This window comes from Bufo gargarizans, chromosome 1 (genome assembly GCF_014858855.1).
Source record: "Bufo gargarizans isolate SCDJY-AF-19 chromosome 1, ASM1485885v1, whole genome shotgun sequence".
NCBI lineage: Eukaryota > Metazoa > Chordata > Amphibia > Anura > Bufonidae > Bufo > Bufo gargarizans.
This window is the reverse complement of record NC_058080.1, coordinates 265,331,042-265,352,773: the sequence shown is the minus strand read 5'-3', so window position 1 is coordinate 265,352,773 and position 21,732 is coordinate 265,331,042. Positions and strand designations below refer to the sequence as shown.

Genomic DNA, 21,732 nt, shown 5'->3' with positions numbered 1-21,732 from the left:
TAAAGGGATACCAAATACATATAGTTTTTTACATTTTACTACTTTTGCACAATAAAGCTTCTCATGACCCATAACTTTTTTATCTTTTCCTTTGGAAAATTAAAGGAGGAATCTGATTGGTTGCTATGGGCAACTAAGCCAGTTCTACTTTACACCAGTTTGATAAATGACCGCATACATTTTTTTTTTTTAGCACTTATTAGTCCCACAAGGGGACATTGAAATGTGATTGCTCACAAAGTAAACTGTACTATGCTGTCAGTAGGATACTAACCAGCAACCCATTAAGGCTAGGTCTACACAACGACATTTGTTGCGCGACAAAAAGTCGCAAATAGGGCGCAACAGTTGTCGCGCGACATTTTGTTGCACTAATGTTGCGCGACAATTTTTATAATGGCAGTCTATGGTGTCGCACTGCAACATGCAACATGCTGCGACTGCGACGCGACAGTCGCAGAAAAATCCATCGCAGCATGTTGCATGTTGCAGTGCGACACCATAGACTGCCATTATAAAAGTTGTTGCGCGACATTGGTGCAACAAAATGTCGCGCGACAAATGTCGTCGTGTAGACCTAGCCTTAGGCTACTTTCACACTAGCGTTCGGGGCTCCGCTTGCGAGTTCCGTTTGAAGGCTCTCACAAGCGGCCCTGAACGAATCCGTACAGCCCCAATGCATTCTGAGTGGATGCGGATCCTCTCAGAATGCATCAGTTTGGCACCGTTTGGCCTCCGCTTTGCTCAGCAGGTGGACACCCAAACGCAGCTTGCAGCGTTTTCGTGTCCGCCTGGCCGTGCGGAGCCAAACGGATCCGTCCAGACTTACAATGCAAGTCAATGGGGACGGATCCGTTTGACGTTGACGCAATATGGTGCAATTTCAAACGGATCCGTCCCCCATTGACTTTCAATGTAAAGTCAGGAGTCCCTATTAATATACCATCAGATCTGAGTTTTCTCCGATCCAATGGTATATTTTAACTTGAAGCGTCCCCATCACCATGGGAACGCCTCTATGTTAGAATATACCATCGGATTTGAGTTACATCATAAAACTCAGATCCGACAGTATATTCTAACACAGAGGCGTTCCCATGGTGATGGAGACGCTTCATGTTAGAATATACTGAGAACTGTGTACATGACTGCCCCCTGCTGCCTGGCAGATGCGGCCAGTGCGGCCTCCCCCTCCCTCCCTCCCCAGTATTAAATATGACCAGTGCGGCCTCCCCCTCCCTCTATATTTATTGGTGGCCAGTGCGGATTCCAAGTATTATGACCAGTGCGGCCTCCCCTCTCCCCCCCCCCCCAATCATTGGTGGCAGTGGAGAGTTACCGATCGGAGTCCCAGTTTAAATCGCTGGGGCTCCGATCGGTTACCATGGCAACCAAGACGCTATTGCAGTCTTGGCTGCCATGGTTACTTAGCAATAAATACAAGCATTATACTTACCTGAAGAGCTGCGATGTCTGACCGGCCGGGCGCTCCTCCTACTGGTAAGTGACAGGTCTGTGCTATAGGCAATGCGCCGCACAGACCTTTCACTTACCAGTAGGAGGAGCTCCCGGCCGGACACAGACATCGCAGCTCTTCAGGTAAGTATAATGCTTGTATTTATTGCCAAGTAACCATGGCAGCCAAGACTGCAATAACGTCTTGGCTGCCATGGTAACCGATCGGAGCCCCAGCGATTTAAACTGGGACTCCGATCGGTACTCTCCGCTGCCACCAATGAGGGGGGGGAGGGGAGGCCGCACTGGTCACAATACTTGGAATCCGCACTGGCCGGCCACCAATGAATATAGAGGGAGGGGGGCCGCACTGGTCATATTTAATACTGGGGAGGGAGGGAGGGGGAGGCCGCACTGGTCATATTTAATACTGGGAATCCGCACTGGCCACCGTTGAATATAGAGGGAGGGGGGCCGCACTGGCCACCAATAAGTTAAATACAGGAGGGGGGGGGGGGGGGGGGGGGGTCTGCCCCCTGCTGCCTGGCAGCATCTGCCAGGCAGCAGGGGGCAGTCATGTACACAGTTCTCAGTATATTCTAACTTAAAGCGTCCCCATCACCATGGGAACGCTTCTGTGTTTAGAATATACTGTCGGATCTGAGTTTTCTGAAGTGAAAAATCAGATCTGAATGGATGCAAGCGCTTGCATTATAGGAGCGGATCCGTCTGTGCAGACACCAGACGGATCCGCTCCTAACGCAAGTGTGAAAGTAGCCTAAGCCATTCCAGAGGGTAGGCTGGGGGCCTTCTTTGGACCTTCGGCTGCCCTGTGAAGAAATCGGCACCCAGCAATCTCTTTCATGGTGATACCAAAGACTGACAGGGGGAGCCCCCTCTTCGTGAAACCACTGCTGAGCTCTGGCTATCCCTTGCACAGGAGCCACATGCAGTGCTTGGGCTAGGCAGTCCTAAATAGGCAACGGCCTAAGGCCCTGTAAAGGGAATCTGTCACCACATACATTGTTATGAATCCATCTTACATGCAAGATGTGTGCTTGTCAGTACACTGTAATCATTATGGTATTGGCCCTATTTCAATAGGTGGCCTCTTTGAGAAATCAGCTTTTTTATTTTATGCTAATTAGCTCCCGGGTGCAACAGGCAAGGTGTCGTTGTACCCAATGCTCCAATCTTTTTAATTCTTGGGCGCACCCTCACCACTTTGACAGTCCCTAGCAATCTCCAGCCACGTACAGCAAATAAGACAAACGCGCTGCCATGACATTTCAGGACCAAGTGCAAATAGGTCTTCACCGTCTAGCCCTGACAGCCATAGTATAGTATATATAGTAGTATAGTGGGGAGGGCACAACTGGGAATGAAAAGGTGCAGAGCCTCAGGTGCAATAGAACCGCTCTTGTTGCAACCAGGGACTCTGGTCAATTTCTAAAAAAAATAGGCCATCTATCGATATAGAACCAAGGCCATTTCAATGTATTGACAAGCACACATCTCACATATGAGATGGATTCATTACAACGTGTCTGGTGACAGGTTCCATTAGATGACCGCCATAAAAAAAAATGTTGGTGGTCACTAAAGGTTTAACAAGGCTCTCTGGTTTACCGTATTTTTCGCCCCATAAGACGCACTTTTTCTCCCCCCAAAATGGCCCTGCGTCTTATGGGGCGAATGCTGGCAGTTTTACATCGCTGGCAGCGATGTATGCGAGAGCGGGGGGAGGGACTGGGAGGAGGGACTGGGAGGAGGAACTGGGGGGCGGCAATAGCGGCGGGGCGGTGCAGTCAGTGTACTATAGCCCAGCCCCGCCGGTATACTAATATAAAATGTCTTATTCAATTAATAGTTATTAAATATACCCCTTCATTCCTAATAGTACCTTAAATCCTAACCACTTCAGTACAATGCAGGCCGGGCGGGCGGCAGCGTAACTCCCTGATGTCACGTGCCTGCACCGCCTACTTTATGAATGAAGCAGGCGGCGCAGGCAAGTGATGTCAGTGAGTGACGCGCCGCCCGCCCGGCCTGCCTGCCTTATACTGAAGCGGTTAGGATGTACGGTACTATTAGGAGTTGAGGGGCATGTGTAATAACTTTTAATTGAATAAGACATTATATTTGTATACTGTCCGTCATCCACAGATCCCCCCCATAACAGTGTCCGTCATCCACAGATCCTCCCATAACAGTGTCCGTCATCCACAGATCCTCCCATAACAGTGTACGTCATCCACAGATCCCCCCCATAACAGTGTCCGTCATCCACAGATCCCCCCCATAACAGTGTCCGTCATCCACAGATCCCCCATAACAGTGTCCGTCATCCACAGATCCCCCCATAACAGTGTCCGTCATCCACAGATCCCCCATAACAGTGTCCGTCATCCACAGATCCCCCCATAACAGTGTCCGTCATCCACAGATCCCCCCATAACAGTGTCCGTCATCCACAGATCCTCCCATAACAGTGTCCAGCATCCACAGATCCCCCCATAACAGTGTCCAGCATCCACAGATCCCCCCCATAACAGTGTCCGTCATCCACAGATCCCCCCATAACAGTGTCCGTCATCCACAGATCCTCCCATAACAGTGTCCGTCATCCACAGATCCCCCCATAACAGTGTCCGTCATCCACAGATCCCCCCATAACAGTGTCCGTCATCCACAGATCCCCAGTAATAGTGCCATCCACAGACCACCATTAGTTCCAAACCCACCAAAAGCACACCTTTTGGTTAAAAATATATTTTTTCTTATTTTCCTCCCCAAAAACCTAGGTGCGTCTTATGGGCCGGTGCGTCTTATAGGGCGAAAAATACGGTAGTCATATTTCTTTCTATATGTATAATGAAACATTACCATCAACTAGATATTAAAATAATGCGCATCTCTGGAGCTTGACTGATATTGGAATAAGCCTTATTACAGGGGTTTTCTAAAGTGCACCTCCAAACTCTCTGCATCCACCATTTTCATCTGTTTTCATCCAAGACTCATCCATTGAAGTGACTGGGTCCGGAAAAAAAACTGATGCCCCCGAGTGCCCACATACAACAGTGTTTTGCAGAATCACATTCAGCTATAACTTTTATTTTTCCATCTACATAAAGACTTGTTTTTTTGAGGGGAAACTTGACTTCTTATTAATTTAAGTCATTATTTTTGGGTATGCTGGTAATGAAAATAACTGTTCCCCACTCATCTGTTCTATACATGTACACATGCTGCTAGTAAGGCCTCATGCACACGACCGTTCCGTTTTTTGTGGACCGCAAAACACGGAAGCCACCTGTGTGCCTTCTGCAATTTGCAGGACGGAACAAGCGGCCCATTGCAGAAATGCCTATTCTTGTCTGCAAAACGGACAAGAATAGGACATGTTATATTTTTTTGCGGGGCTACGTAACGGAGCAGCGGATGCGGACAGCACACGGAGTGCTAAACGTGAAATTGTAGAAGCAGCACCTTATGGTCTCAAGATAATGCGTTGATCAATGCAGCAGCCTAGCCGTAGGCCCTTGATCCATCAGGCCTTGGAATACATGTGTAGAAAGGAAGCATGTAGCAGTATCAAAATTTCTTTATTCGCCACATTATCACTAGACAATCAGAGTATGTACATGCACATATCAAACGGAGGTGGAGACCATGTACAGCATGCTGCACCTCCGTTTGATATGTGCATGTACATACTCTGATTGTCTAGTGATAATGTGGCGATCACTATTGTGATCTTGATCTGACAATATCAATCTAGCCACTTTTGTACATTGACTATGTACATGCTATCATATGGATTATGCACATCTCTTTATGGTAAGTTGCGCTGGTCGCGGCGTGGCGGTTACCATGGCTCCGGTGTTTGCACTGTGTCTCCATTGGCTGCGCTATCCATGTGACCTATGAGATTGACGCACGGCTGTGCGCACCATATGGGATGTCACGTGAGAGTCGCGCAGGCGATGACGACAGTGTTTACTTCTAGCTGCTCATTGGCTGGAGACGTCAGTGCCGGCCGTAGTCATGGTGACTGATGACACTTCCGGCATGCGAAGCCGGTGAGCCGCGACTGCGCATTGGAGGTGATAGCACGCCGTGGCACACATGACGGAGATGGAGGCCATGCCGGCTTCAGTAAGTAGCAACTTGCACAGATTCTTTCCATTATAGTAATTGGCTATGTTGATGCAATGTGGGGCGTGTTTTTTAATGTGGGGGGGTATTTATATGCCTACCAACACTGATGTCATTAGGCTTGATAAAGACTGGTGAACAGTCGAAACGTTGCCATTTGTGTCTGGAGGTACGAATAAAGAAATTTTAATACTGCTACATGCTGCCGGAGCCATCTTCCTTTCTACACAAGCACACGGAGTGCTGTCTGCAGCTTTTGTGGCCCCATTAAAGTGAATGGGTCCGCACCTGAACTAATTGGCTGTCATGATTATATGCCAGGACCACACGTTTGCTGCCGTAGATGGAAACACAGGTATTGTGGCATAAAAAAAAAAGTAGCAAGTTATGGCACACAGTATATTTATGCCATAATTTGTAACTTTTTTAAATCGTCAAGAAAGGGGAGTGGCTTGGTGGGATAAGGTCGGGCTTGCCGCGGTCCGCTGGATGTACCATACCTTACACCAAAAACTGTCATAAGTTATAGCTAAAGTCTACGCTATTTGAGTTTCTGCCGCACAGAGGGGCAGAGATGTAACTCTTAATAAGTTAGGCGCATCTTACCCCAGCGCACAGGGGATCAAGACTGGCAGATGGGAACACCAGTCTTGATAAACATCCCCCATTAAGACTTTTGGTTGAATCAGGGGCAAGGGAGAAGCAGAAGATCTGATTAGTTGGTATTTTATCTGTTTTTATATTCTACTTAGGGCTCATGCACACTACTGTGGTTCTTGTCCACAACCAATCCTCATTTTTGCGGATTTTATGCAGACCCAAAAGAAGAAGTGGACATCCATGAGTCCGTTCCGCAGCACCCGCCATAAAAATAGAACATGTCCTATTTTGTGGACAAGGATAGGACATTTGTAAAAAAAAAATATATAAAAAAATAAATAAATAAATAAAAAATCTGCAGGCCTTTAGCCGTTAGCCGTGTTTTGCAGATCCGAAATTCACAGACCACATAAAATGGCAACAGCCGTGTGCGCGAGCCCTTATGCAGATGTGTCCACCCTTACCTTTTCTTGAATGTGGTTATAAACTTCAAATTGTTCATGAAACCATTTCAACACAATTGGGCAAATTTAATAATCTTAATTTTTAGTTAATGTATAATCAGACTAGACAGTATAAAATGAACCAGACCATCTAGCCTACGTTTTTAACACTTATTAGTTGGCTTACTTTACAGCAGAGTTTTGTACCAAACTTTTACTGTAGACCATCAAACCTGAAACCACACCCTTCCTGGAATTTTGTGTAAAGCATGTATGCCAGATTTCTGGTGCATTTTGATTAGTAAGATCGCGACCTGCTAGCAAAACCCTTCACAAACTGCATTCTACCACACAACCACTGGGTGGCCCCACCCAGACACATATAGCATAGACATCTTGTAAAAGACTATAGAAAAATCATGTGGTTTTGAAAAGCTGGTCATTTTGTGACAAAATCGATCAGGGCCAAAAGTAAAGATAAGGAAGGACACATTTGTATAAACAAACAAACATTTTCAAAAGCCTGGAAAATCCCTTTAAAGTCTAGAAAAACATTTCACAGATAACATTATAGATAGAAATTACCGTATACTCCCCTCACCCATCTCCTGTGGCTGCTAGACATCTTTACATAGACAGATAAAATACCAACTAATCAGATCTTCTGCTTCTCCCTTGCCCCTGATTCAACCAAAAGTCTTAATGGGGGATGTTTATCAAGACTGGTGTTCCCATCTGCCAGTCTTGATCCCCTGTGCGCTGGGGTAAGATGCGCCTAACAATGCTCAGCCAATGACTGGATGAGGGGCAATCCAGGCCTTTTCCTGCCATGTTGAGAAGTGAAGTGCAGGGGGACCCCAGAATCATTGGAATGGCCGAGGTGAGTATCAGTTTTAAAGTTCTGTCATTTTTTATTTTTTTTTGTGGTACCATGCAACGCCTGGCAAGAAAACTGTAAGGTTGGAATACACCTTTAATGCTGCTTGCAAATTTAGAAAGTCTGACAAAGAGTGTGTTTAGGGTTCTCTAGTATGCTACCACCTTGTAATTCACTATAATATAAGCCACAGTCAGGCTCCCTACATCTCTACATAGCAAACACAACCTCCGCTCTGCAAATGGCCTTTATCTCCCCCCTTCACTCACCACCTTCTCAGGCTCTCATCTCCAAATGCCTTCCCTGCCTCAGCCCTCTCTAAAATTTCCTACAACTTAGGCCTCTTGCACACGGCCGCTGTGTGCATGTGAGCTCAGGAATATGGGGACTCAGTGGCATGCGCTAGAGCTGTTAGGATTTAAAAGTAAGAGCAGCAGAAAACTGCTGACAGATCCTTTAGGCTTATTGACCTTCACCTCCATTAGGTGAGATGCCTGTAGGAAAAAGATCCGGCCTCTTTGGTGGCTGGAACCGTGGATGCATACATAGGCTAGTGCCTATGGGGGTTAACTGCCGCGGATCGCAGCTACCGCTCATAGAGTTCGGGAGCCGGCTATGTGATTCTGCAGCCAGCTCCCGCCTCCTGTATATGAATTAATGAGAGAGTTATCTTCATTGGTGGCGCAGTGGCCACAGCACCTCCCCTCCTCTCAATGGTGGCAGTGGCAGCAAAGGGGGGAGGGAGACACTGCTTCCTTCTCCCCTGTGCTGCTGAGGGAACACAGAGCGCTGTCAGCAGCGCGATCTGTGTTCCCAATTCGTTATCGGAATATCGGCAAAATAGATGCGGCGTGATCGGAAATACACATGACGTACCGGTACGTCATGTGTCCTTAAGTACCAGGACAACATGCCGTACTGGTACGTCATGTGTCCTAAAGAGGTTAAGAGTTCTGGCCACACAAGTAGCTGCTACCCCAGGTTTTAAATGAGCCGAGGCTGCCTCCCAGTGTTTTTAAGGAGGCACTCTGCCTTTTGGTCCTTGGGATCCCTTAACTGTGTCATATCTTCCAAGTGTGTTTAAAAAACCTTTGCAACCGGGGCATCTACTTTAAGAGGGGTTGTCTCACTTTAGCAAATGGCATGTATCATGTATAGAAAGTTACAAGGCATTTACTAATGTATTGCGGTTGTCCGTATTGCTTCCTTTGCTTGCTGGAGTCATTTTGTCTATCACATTATATACTCCTCATTTCCATGGTTGCGACCACCCTGCAATCCGCAACGGTGGCTGTGCTTGCATACAATAGAAAAAAGGACCAGCCTATGTGAGCTCCCACAGTCCCTGCCACAAGAGAGGCCAGAACTTTTTCCTATAGTGTGCAAGCACGGTCACCACTGATGGATTACAGGGTGGCCATAACCATAGAAATGAACAATGTATAATGTGATATAAAAATGAATACAGCCAGCAAAGGAAGCAATATGGATAATCACAATACATTAGAAAGTGGCTTATATTAACTCTGACATGACAACAATAATTTCTCCCGCTCCAATTTCTGACATGATCATAGCAATATCAGAGTCAGGGATCATGCACACAGCTGTAGTTTGTCTATATCTGACCCGCATTTTTTGTGGATCGGATGTGGACCCATTCATTTTAACGGGGCTGCATAAGATGCGGACAGCACACCGTTTACTGTCCGCATCTGCACATCCATTTCGTGGCCACACAAAAAAAGATAGAACATGTCCTATTGTTATTTGCGGACTGCAAAACAGATGTGGTTGTGTGCATGGGCTCTTAGAGTCATAAACTGGAGAAGTCTGCTTTTTGAAGGATACAGCCAAAGTAGTAGGGTCAATTCGGGCAGACTGAATCTTCTCATTAATCAATGCATGTTGGGGTTTTCTGGGATACAACTTTAGCCGTACATTCTTTGCATAAAGATTTAGTATAAACAGATGGTAAATGCATAGTACAAATCCCACATTTCCCGGATCTGGGTTTAGTAAAAGGAGGATGACTCCTTGTCGCTCTGAAACACAAGGGAGAGAAGGGACAACCACAGTATTCAATAAAAGAAAGTCCATGAGCATAAAATTTTGCCATCAGACTACTTACTGAACCATGGACCATGCGGTTCAGTAGAATACGAGCTTGGCATATCCATGCTAGACCTGCTGCCAATCCCCATAACAAATGAGGAGAAGAATATCCTCTGCAGTGAGGAGCCTTCACCAGTGCCATCATGCGCATACTCCGTTGCTTAAATGCCCCAAGTGTGTCCCACCGAAAGTGACGATCGGCACCACATCCGATGTCCCAAGTGATCTAGACGTCCAAATCCATCACTATGAGAACGAATGCAAAACATCAAATTTCACTGCCACTCCACACTGGACCCCTCTGGGCAGCTGTTGGAGGCATTTTCACAGGGATTACTGCCATGCAGTGCCCAAGATGAGGCCCATACTGGAGGAGGGAAGCACTTTCAGCAGCTGGCTATGACCTCAGCCTCGCAGTAAGAAGAATTACAGCCAGAAGACCCCCAGCACCTCTCTCATCTGACAGGACAGCAAAAACAATGGAGAGAGGAGGATTGAACCTCTCTGTGTTCTTACTGTCCTATCATAAAAAGGCAATCTCTCAAGTGTGCTGTTATGGAGACGACTGTGGAAAAAAAAAAATCGTAGACAGCCCCTTTATGGGCCTACGAGACCTCCTGATTCTTAGGCCAATTATCGGAAACAAGCATTCATAAGAACAGTCAGTCATTCTCGATATCTGGCTCATTTGTCAGCTGATTGCATCTGTTATTCAGAATAAAAGATGCTGGATTATCAGCAGCAAACCTACCTTATGGATCAGTCGGCACTGTGTAGTCGTCCTAGGGTTGGTTTCCCAGTAAGGCCTCTTTCACACTACAGTTTTTTTTCCCCGTTTTGCGGGCCATTTTTCGCGTTCCATATATGGAACCATTAATTTCAATGGGTCCGCAAAAAAAAAAAAAAAAACTGAATGTACTCCGGATGCATTCCGCTTCCGTATCTCCGTTCCCTGCAAAGATAGAACATGTCCTATATTTGGCCGCAAATCAGGTTCCGTGGCTCCATTAAAGTCAATGGGTCCGTAAAAAAAAAAAACGGAATGCATACGGAAATGCATCTGTATGTCTTGCGTATCCGTTCCGTTTTTTGCGGAACCATCTATTGAAAATGTTACGCCCAGCCCAATTTGTTCTATGTAATTACTATATACTGTATATGCCATACGGAAAAACAGAACCGAAACAGAAACACAACAGAAACAAAAAATGGAACAACGAATCCGTAAAAAACGGACTGCAAAACACTGAAATAGCCATATGGTAGTGTGAAAGAGGCTTAACAGTAATGATATTAAAGGACCGGCACTACAAAATTGCTGTGAATTGTTCTTTTATTGTCACTCTATCTGTGACGCGTTTTGGCACTTCTGGTGCCTTTGTTAAGCAGTGAGGACATGCCATATTCTCACTGTTTGACAAAGGCACCAGAGGTGCCAAAACGCGTCACAGATAGAGTGACAATAAAAGAATAATTCACAACAATTTGGGAGTGCCATTCCTTCATTATCCTTCCTAGGTCATCAGGGATGTGCTGCATTATAGCTTTCCAATACTCTGTTGTGGCAGAGGAGAAAAATTACTGCATTTGCCATTTCCGGCATAGCCAGACACCGCTGGAGCCCACCAGATCCTTGGTCACTTTAATGGCATCCGTCAGCTGTCCCTATCCAATACTTACTGCTGACCCACTGTTGCTGCTGTACAGTAACTATATATCAGTCTGCTCAGCTCCTCCTGACCTATAACTTGGTCGCACGCGTTATGCTAGCAAACCAGTGCACAGGCGTGAGAAATCAGCGCTAGACCTGAAGTCTAGCCCTTGTCAATCTAAGGGGAGGAGGGGCGTGTTTGGAGCAGCAGGGTCATCACTGAGCGATGCTCCAACCGTATAAGCCCACCTCTTGGTGCTCAAATGGCTTATTTGCATAAAAATAAAAGTGTAAATTTCTCCAATACGCCAGCATCTGAAAAAAACAACTTTATCTTAAGGCCCCATGCACACGACCGTTGTTTTGGGTCGCATCCGAGTTCTGGCGGCTCGGATGCGGACCCATTCACTTCAATGGGGCCGCAAAAGTTGAGGACAGCACTCAGTGGTCCGCAAAAAATAATAAAAAAATATATAACCTGTCCTATTCTTGTCCGCGCTTTGTGGACAAAAATAGGCAGTTATATTAAAGGCTGTCCGTGCCGTTCCGCAAATTGCGGAACGCAGACTGACGCAATCCGTGTTTTGTGGACCGCAAAACACACAACGGTCGTGTGTGCATGTAGCCTTTTACTCAGCTACTTCAAAAGAAATAAAGTTATCGTTTAACTCAGCTACATCAACCCTACCAGGCTATATGCCTTGTTTTACAGGGCTGATCCTGGTGACAGGGCCTCTTAAAAGTAGTGAATGCCATTTCTAAATTGCGCTAATTTGTAAGACAGTTCCTAAGCTGTTCTCTTAAAATAGTATACCTTTGAGTCACCAAGGAAGTAACGCATAGCGTGATACAACAGAGAGCTGATAGGTAATTAGAGCCTAGCTTCATGAAAGGCTTGAGATTGATCAATGGTATTTTGTACTTGTGGGAGAAGACAGCTAGCCAAACATGGGAATGAACAAAGCAAACAATCAATGCAATACAAAGTCAACTAAACAGTCCTTTAGTGGCTACAGGATGCATAATAGTTTAACTTTCTTAGTAAATAACCCATGCCTTTTCTCTGAAATTGCACATCAGAGTGCAAAAAGGCAGGAAGAGAGAACAGAACCTATGCTACTTCTCCAAACCAATAATACTCACTGGGTATTAGTAACTGTCCCATCCCGCTAGTAGTTGCATCTTTCCACTCTCAATGTCAGACTGGCGGGAGAAGATACTGACATAACCCCTTTAAGAAAGCTGATTTATAATGACCTTTGCTGAATACAGGTAGGAAAGATATACAGAATACAAGCTGCTGACCACATTGCAGGCCAACAGAGGGGAATCTCATTGCCCAAATGCTGCCCTGCTTCAGCTATTTCCAATAAATGTACTCTATTAGGGATTAGCTGTATATCTGATCAGTTGTGAACCTACACGTCCGCAAAATGGGTCCGCATCCGTTCCGCAATTTTGCGGAACAGGTGCGGACCCATTCATTTTCAATGGGGCCGAAATGTGCTGTCCGCATCCGCATTTGCGGATCCGCAAAAAAATAGAACATGTCCTATTCTTGTCCACAGTTGCGGACAAGAAAAGGAGATTTTTTGTGAAACTCCCCTGTTAAATCTTTTTCTCGTCTTTTCCATTGGGGGACACAGACCATGGGTATAGCCTAGGTTATTACTAGGAGGAGACACTATGCAAATAAAAAAAGAAAGCTCCTCCTCCCTGAGCTATACCCCCATGTTCCATCGGGAGGACCCCAGTGCGTGCAAAAGCAGTAGGAGAAGGAGACCAAAGCCATAGAGACCAGAACAACGGAATACCGCTATCGGACCGAAAACCTTCAGGACCCAAAGAACTAAACCAACCCTTCCTACAACAGGTAAGAATGGGAGGGAGCTGTCTCCCCCAATGGAAAAAAGACGAGAAAGATTTTACAGGGGAGTTTCACAAAAAAAATCTCCTTTTCTCGCACATTCCATTGGGGACACAGACCATGGGACGTCCATGGGGTGGGAAAAAAACAGCACCTCCAGGAGAAAATGCCCAGGGGTCAAACAGGAACCACCGCCTGCAATACCTTGCGCCCAAGGACAGCATCAGCCAGTGCCAAAGAGTGCCGAGATGCCGAGGCGCGATTACGCCAAGCCCAGGAGGCCCCCACCGCCCTGTGAAGTGCGTGGTAACCCCGGCTGGGGGAACCCTGCCACGGGCACGATAAGCCGTGGCAATAGCCGAACTAATCCATCGTGCTACCGAGACCTTGGATGCCGCCAGACCTTTACGAGGCCCTTCCAGGATTCCGAACGGCGGAAAGAGGCAGTAACCTACAGGTACACACGCAGAGCCCAGACAACGTCCAGGGAATGGAGAGCGTGCTCCTTGCGGTTTGCCGGAGCTGGACAAAAAGAGGGCAGGACTATATCTTCATTAAGGTGGAGACCACCTTGGGCAAAAATGAGGGGACCGGGCGCAGTACCGCCTTATCCTGATGGAAGACCAAAAAGGGCTCCCTACAGGAAAGCACAGCCAGCTCCGATACCCTCCTGATCGAGGTGATCGCCACCAAAAAGACCACCTTCCAGGTGAGAAGATTCAAAGAAACCTCCCTCAAAGGTTCAAAGGGAGCCGCCTGGAGGGAAGACAGAACCAAATTCAAGTCCCAGGGGGGCAGGGGAGGAACATACAGAAGGACCGAAGGCGCCACCCCTTGTAGGAAGGTCCTCACTGGACCGAGCAGAGCCAAGGATCGCTGAAAGAAAATGGCCAGAGCAGAGACCTGACCCTTCAGAGAGCTCAACGACATTCCCATCTCAAGACCCGACTGGAGAAAGGAGAGGACCACCGGAACCGGAAAACACCCAGTTTCTCACAAAAGGCAAGAAAGGCCTTCCAGGTACGATAGTATATACGGGATGAAACTGGTTTTCTGGCCTTGATCATGGTTTTCACCACAGAGTCCGAGAAGCCCCTCTTCTTCAGGAAGGCGGTCTCAACAGCCACGCCGTCAAACGCAGCGACCGTAAATTCTAGTGGAAGAGCGATCCTTGAGACAGTAGATCCTCCCTGCCAGCATCCGAGTGACGTCCGAGAACCAGACAGGGCGCGGCCAATTGGGGGCGATGAGAATGGTCGGAATCCCTTCCAATGTGATCTTGCGAAGGACCTTCGGTAGCAGAGGCGGAAAGACATAAAGGAGAGGGAAGCCTCGCCACGGAAACACCAGCGCGTCCACCCCGTACGCCTCCGGGTCGCGAGCACGGGCCAGAAACGTGGGAACCTTGTTGTTGAGCCTGGACGCCATCAGTTCGACATCCGGGCGGCCCCACCTGCAACAGATGTCCTCAAAAACTTCCGGATTTAAGGACCACTCTCCTGGATCTACCATGTTGCGGCTGAGAAAGTCCGCCTTCCAATTGTTTGTCCCCGGGATGTACACTGCCGACAGTACTGGAACATGAGTCTCCGCCCACTGGAGGATCCTCTCCGCCTCCTGCATCACCGTCCGGCTGCGGGTCCCGCTCTGGTGGTTGACGTAAGCCACGGGGGTGGCATTGTCCGACTGGACCATTAACGGGAGACCTACCAGGAGATGAGTCCAGTGAGAAAGGGAGAGGAAAATTGCACTGAGCTCCAGCACGTTGATCGGCAGGCGGGCCTCCTCCGCCGACCAAAGCCCCTGCACCGTCTGGGTCTGTAGACCACCCCAACCAAGGATGCTGGCGTCGGTGGTGATGACTGTCCAGATCGGAAGAAAGGACCTCCCCGAGATCAGGTTTTGCAGGGACAGCCACCACAAGAGGTCCGCCTGAACCCGAGGAGGCAAAAGGACAGAATCACCCGCTGTAGAGGCCAAGTGTGAAACTGGGAAAAGGGGACGGCCTCGAAGGAGGCCACCATCATCCCCAGAAGCCTCATGCACTCCCGGATGGAGAGTCGTCGGGAGCGCAGTAGGAGAGATACAGATTCCTGAATTCCAGAGGACTTGGAACTTGGAAGGAATACACGAGCAGCCGTGGTGTCTAGAACCATCCCCAGGAAGGTCAACCTCTGTGAGGGGAGAAGAGATGACTTCTGGACATTGATCAGCCAGCCGAACTGAGTCTGAACCGTGATCCGGACGCTGTCCCTGGCCTGGGGAAGGGAGGAAGCCTTTATCAGTATGTCGTCCAGGTAGGGCAACATGCCCCTCGTACGGAGAAGCGCCAGGAGCAGCGCCAAGATCTTCGTAAATACCTGAGGGTCTGTAGCCAGCCCAAATGGCAGGGCGACAAACTGGTAATCTTGCCCGCCGACAGCGAAGCGCAGAAACCTGTGGCGAGATTCTGCTATAGGGACATGCAAATAGGCGTCTTGTATGTCCACCGACGCGAGGAATTCCCCTGGAAGAAGAGAAGCAATAACTGATCAGAGGGACTCCATCCGGAACCTCCGGACCAGCAGAGACCTGTTCAACAGCTTCAGATCTAGAACAGGACGCACCAATCCCTCCTTCTTTGGCACCACAAATAGGTTGGAGTAGAAACCTGCGCCTTGCTCCTCCAAGGGGACTGGAACAATCACTCCCCTGTCCAAAAGGGAAGAGACCGCCTGCAAAAGAGCCGAGGCCCGGACCGGATCCCCCGGAACCCGAGAAGAGAAGAAACGCTCCAGAGGCCTGGAAGCAAATTCTATTTTGTAACCAGATGTCCTGGATATGATCCCTCCAAACCTGTTGAAAGGAGAGCAATCGGCCCCCCACTGTAAGAGGTGGGGGTGACCCTTCAGGCGGAAGACTGCTTGGGAGCAGCAGAGCGGGCTGATTGTGGCCGCGGGCGCCAGGAAGGCTGGGGCTTAAAGGCAGGTTTCTTACGGGAGTCTTGAGAGCCACCCGGGAAGGGGGCCGCCGCAGATCTGGAAGAGGAGAAGCGACGAAAGGACTGGTTCCTAGAACCGGCCTCCAAAAGGTGCGCTTGGATCTAGATTGGGGCAGGTTGGTACTCTTGCCCCCCGTCGCGTCCGAGATGATCTCGTCCAGCTTAGCACCAAAAAGCCTGGAACCCGAAAAGGGGAGGTTAGTGAGGGAATGCTTAGAGGAAGCGTCAGCGTCCCAAACCTTCAACCAGACTTCTCTACGCTGTGTGACCGAAAGGGCCGAGATACACGCAAAAAGATGCTAACATCAAAGGAAGCTTCACAGAGAAACTTTGTCGCCTGAGACACCTGGAGGACAAAATTTAAGGTGTCCGCAGAGACATCCTGCTCCGCCAGGTCCTGATGGTGGCACTGGCCCAAGCGGGGTCAGACAGGGCGGAGGGAGGACTGGGCTGAGTGAGAGGGGGAGGAGAGGATGATCCTGTCCAGAGGCAAGGCAAGAGTCACAGGATCCTGTGACCGAAAGTGGTAAGCAGCAAACCTTACATAGGCCCAGAGGAGCCGACTTGGATTTTTGTGAGGCCCCAGGTTTTGGCATGATGGCGGTAATCCTGCAATGGCCAGGGTCTCCTACCGTTCCTGCAGCATGCAACCGGGACAGAGTGAAGCCGGAGTAGCCGAGAGCGCTGAGCCGGAAGTAGCAGAAGAGCGCCGCCCACAAATCGCGTCAGGACGCGCAGCTGCCGGAAGGGTAGGAGGGACCGCCCCCTAGACACTGCCGAGGGAAGCCGGGACCCCTGCTGCAGTAGCCGCTCATGTAGCGATGCCCCAGAAAGGTATCCTCTCAACCCCTCAAACCCCCCCACCAAGCGGCCCTAGCGTCACACCGGAAGACAGGGGAGGCAGTGTACTTATCTGCGTCCTGTAGTTTTCGCCCCCCAAATCCACACCAGCGGAGGTCACCTATCAGTCAGCTGGCACAAGGAGTAGCAGTGATCTGAAGGAGGGCAGGAAGGTGACCCCGAATCTGGTAGACCGCCGAAGCTGCAGATCGAGCCCAGTTCCACTTAACTTCTGGGGGAGGGTGGGAGGTAGCCGGGGACGTAAATTCGACCCCGGCGCCTGCTCCACCAAAAGACCAGGGAAGCAGAATTGCAACCCTGCGTCCACAGCAAAAAAATAAACGGGAGTAGAAAGAATGTCATCCTCCTTATCCGACACTAAGCAAGAACTGGGGTCCTCCCGGTGGAACATGGGGGTATAGCCCAGGGAGGAGGAGCTTTCTTTTTTTATTTGCATAGTGTCTCCTCCTAGTAATGACCTAGGCTATACCCATGGTCTGTGTCCCCCAATAGAATGTGCGAGAAAAGGAATTTTCTATGAGAGGGTCTGCGATGTGCGGTCCGCAAAATGCAGAATGCACATTCCCGGTGTCCGTGTTTTGCAGAGCCGCAAAACACATACGGACATGTGAATGGACCCTAAAGGGGTTGTCCGGGATTTTAATATTGATAACCTATCCTCAGGACTAAGTGCGCCGTCTCCTTGTACAGCTGGTCGGCGGGGGTGCCGGGTGTTGGACCCCTGCCGAACTGATATTGATGACCTATCCTGAAGATAGGTCATCAACATTAAAAGCCCGGACAACCCCTTTAAGGACTTGACGGTGCACATAATTCAGCATATATCTTTTTATTAGTGCCTGCACTTTCTCTTATGACCTCAGAGAACCTTGCACTTACCCTGGTAGACCTGAATGAACCTGGATAGCATTGCAGCACTGATGACTCCATCTGGCATCTCGCGGAGGAATAGTTTAAGCAGGCTGGCAGCAGAATGGACATCTCCATCTTCTGGCAGTGTCACTTGCTCCCCGCTTTCATACTTTATTCGCAGCTGTTCAACCACTCTGACATTTCCATTTATTCTGAATAGGCCTTCCTGAGTCAAACCTGAAATCAGACAGGATATCAGAACACATTATAAAGCACCCAAGCCAATTTCTTTATCTATAGCAGGTAACAGCAACCTTTGGCACTCCAGCTGCTGTGAAACTACAAATCCCAGCATGCAAACATGCTCGGCAGTTCTCACGACTCCCAGATAAGTGAATGGAGCACTCTGGGAGTTGTAGTTTCAGAACATCTGGAGTGCCAGAGGTTGGTGATCCCTGATCTACAGAGTAGTACAGACAAATAAGTAGAGGAATATGCACTTCATCTTCATCCACAAAAACAGACAAGAATAGGACCTGCAGTGAGATTTTTAAATAGGGTACACAGATCTAATCTAAAAACAGATGTGTGAATACCCCGATTGACTTGTATGGGTCAGTTTTAAAAACAGCAAACTGTAAAAAAAAAAAAAAAAAAAAAAGAAATGGTTGTGTGCATGCGGCCTATTCTGTTGTGCAGGAGCCAGACCGGGAATGGAAGAAAAGCCATGGAGCGATTAAGTCGTGTGCACTTCTGCAGCAAATGACTGGCCTCAGCGGTGAGGAGTCTCCAAGAGGCACATCACTGCTGGGATACGTCATGTAACCGCTAAAGCCAGTCATTGACTGCAAGGGCACCCGAGACCCTGTCCGTGCAGAAGTTGACAGATGGGGATTGGAAGACCAAATAAAAAGAGACCGGGAGCAGATAAGCATGTCAGTCCACTGCTACATTCACTTCTATGGGTGCTGTCTAAGCCTGTCTCATAAAAGTGACCAATGTGCGCTTCTGCTCCTTTCAGAAAGGGAACTCAGGGATCCTCGTTCCCTGCGGTCAGACCCACCACAATTCGATATTTATCACCTACCCCGTGCATAGGTGATACTTTTTGTGGGATAAAACCTTAAGCTAAGAGCTCATGCATATGACCTCGGTGGTGCTTCTGTTGGCTTCTGATCCGTGCCTCTGTTCCACACCACATTCTCTGGATTGCGGACCGTATATTGCAGACCAGCTGTTCGCGGCCCGCAATACAGATGTGGCCGGGCAACAGCCATGTGCATGAGCCCTTGAGCAAACAAGCCCTCTATCGACAGGTTCCCTGTTGGAACTATGCAGAGCGGAAAAAATAAAAAAATAAAGAGATCAGAGCTGCAGTGTAAAGCAAGTGGAAGGCCTAAATCTTAAACTACCTCCCTCAAAAGAAAACGCAGCTAGTCTGTCAATCATCATCATCTCTGCCATAATTAAGCAGATTAAAAAATGGATAACTACGGATAGCCCATAATCAGTGTGCAATTTTTTCCAGGTTAAAAGTCAATACTGCAGAAAGCACACAACACTGAGAGGTATAGTACGTATGTCTGCGACAGTATATTCCAAACACTCAAACTGAGAAGGTCTCTACAAAGCGGGCTGTTTGCTGAAGATGACTGGCTCTCGGATGTACTGCGGTACATGACTGGCTCTCGGATGTACTGCGGTACATGACTGGCTCTCGGATGTACTGCGGTACATGACTGGCTCTCGGATGTACTGCGGTACATGACTGGCTCTCGGATGTACTGCGGTACATGACTGGCTCTCGGATGTACTGCGGTACATGACTGGCTCTCGGATGTACTGCGGTACATGACTGGCTCTCGGATGTATTACATTTTGGAAGAACTTTCACTTTCAGCAGCAGTTTTCCCATAAAATAAATCACTGGAAATGACCAGAAAAAGAAACAAGTGACGTGCAGTATACTAAGGTTTATATATACAGTGTGCTGTTCCTACTTCAAATTTAGAGAAGGGAAAAATAAAATACATGTCATACAGTGTACTCTCCGAAGCCTCCCCACTCACTTATGGAACATGGCACATATCAACACATGTAGCTATTTGCAGATTTCTGTCACCTCTCATCAAACTATGTACGTATGTACAAACTGAAACCTCATTAAATAACCCCACCTCTATGAGATGACCCCTTATCCAGACCTGTGGCAGATCTTCAGCCCCATCATATATTAGACATCCTGGCCACCTTCTGACAAGACCACTTTTCAATGTAATTTTGGATGGTCGTCTCTAAGAAGTTTCACGGTGTATACAAAATATACATAACCCTACTGTATATACTGTAAATATATATATCAGTGTACAAAGCAAACACATGTCTGTCCATTCCTGTATTTCAGGTTACTGTTCATATAGGTTCCCACTTACCTTCACTACGCAAGTACTCTACCACACTCCACACCACGGCTGGCACACCATTTATCACCAGACCCTCTTTATGCAAGTCTTTGAGAGGAACGCCAAAATTTGTTCTGCAAGGCATGGGGGGCTGTCCTCTTCCAGGCCGCACTACCACTTTTTTCATATCTTCCTTCAGCCTCACGGCAGCTTTGCTTTGCTTGAAGGAGCAGAGAAAGAGAGAGCAGTCATGAGCAGAAACAACAGGAGGCTGCATTTCTGGCCTGCGTTTTAGAAGTTCATGCATTTTGTGCCATATCAGAAACAAGAATGAAACAAGGCAAGGAGACGTGCTGCGAGTGATTCCCAAGTAGATGATGTGTTGAGGCTGGGAGTGCTGTGTTCCCAGGAGCAGGCAGGCAGGCTGGGGGTGGTGCCCTCACACAACTTCCCTGTAACTAGGAGATCAAGCAGGCTTTTCTTTCAACACACAGACGTCCGTCCCCAAGCCATATTACCACAGTAACCTCTGGGCGGAACTAGGAACCAGTGTCCAGCCTCAAACCTCTGACTGCCATGTTCTGCTGAGGCGGCAGATGCAGGAAGTGTGTCCTCCAGGAGCTCCACAGCCCCTTGATTCCTTGCCTCCCACTCAAGTCTAAAGTAGACAGGAAACATTTCTTTTCACAGAAGCCCTCAAAAGTTATAATACAAGGCAAAATCTTATTATAGAGCAGACTAATGCTACACTCGTATACTTACTGCAATATTACCAATGTAGTCTACCTCCTCCCTCATTCAGTTTGTACCAGAAGGACTGGCTTTTACAGCATCAACCCCCAGTGCAAGAAACATTTGGCAATGCAGCCAAACATATGGTAAAAACATGGAGGGAGAATTATCAAAATCGATGTAAAGGAAGACTGGCTTACTCGCCCATAGCAACCAATCATGTTCCACCTTTCATTTTTCACAGCTCCTTTGGAAAATGAAAGATGGAATCTGATTAGTTGCTATGGATGACTAAGTCAGTTCTACTTTACACCAGTTTTGATAAATCTCCCCCATGTTCTGGAAATAAAAAAAGGATGAAGATAGTACAAGCAGAGATTTTTGGTCAGTGAAAAAAATGATCATGTGCATATACCAGATGAAATGAATGGGTGAGTGTTCAGTCTGGATGCTGTCCACTGTAAAAACAAATCACATCACAAAAAACATGCACACAAGCAATATTTTGTCAGTGAAAAACTGACGTTTCCCCCTCATGCCTCATTCACACATCAGTGTTTGGTCAGTGATTTCCATCAGTGATTGTGATCCTGAACCAGGTGCTGCTCTAAACACAGAACAGGTGCAGACCTTTCCCTTATACCTTATCTCTGTGTAGGCTCCAATCCTGGTTTTGGCACCCAATCACTGATGGAAATCACTGACTTAGGCCTCTTTCTTTTTTCCGTTTTGCAGT

The 21,732-nt window shown here is 47.9% G+C and overlaps 1 protein-coding gene across 5 annotated transcripts in view; it reads right to left on the bottom strand.

Annotated features, from left to right (window-relative positions):
* The window catches only part of FAM13A (family with sequence similarity 13 member A), a 246,196-nt gene that overhangs the window by 191,406 nt on the left and 33,058 nt on the right, over positions 1 to 21,732 (bottom strand). For 2 of the 5 annotated variants that reach the window (XM_044302813.1, XM_044302833.1), the window contains exons 1-2: positions 20,295 to 20,679; positions 17,890 to 18,099 (exon numbers count right to left, since the gene is read on the bottom strand). In XM_044302813.1, coding sequence (XP_044158748.1) covers positions 17,890 to 18,099; positions 20,295 to 20,571 — 487 coding nt within the window. In that variant the 5' untranslated portion in view covers positions 20,572 to 20,679. Of the gene's footprint in view, positions 1 to 17,889; positions 18,100 to 20,294; positions 20,680 to 21,732 lie in introns of those variants that run through there. The other 3 variants (XM_044302804.1, XM_044302823.1, XM_044302842.1) reach the window with 2 other exon arrangements.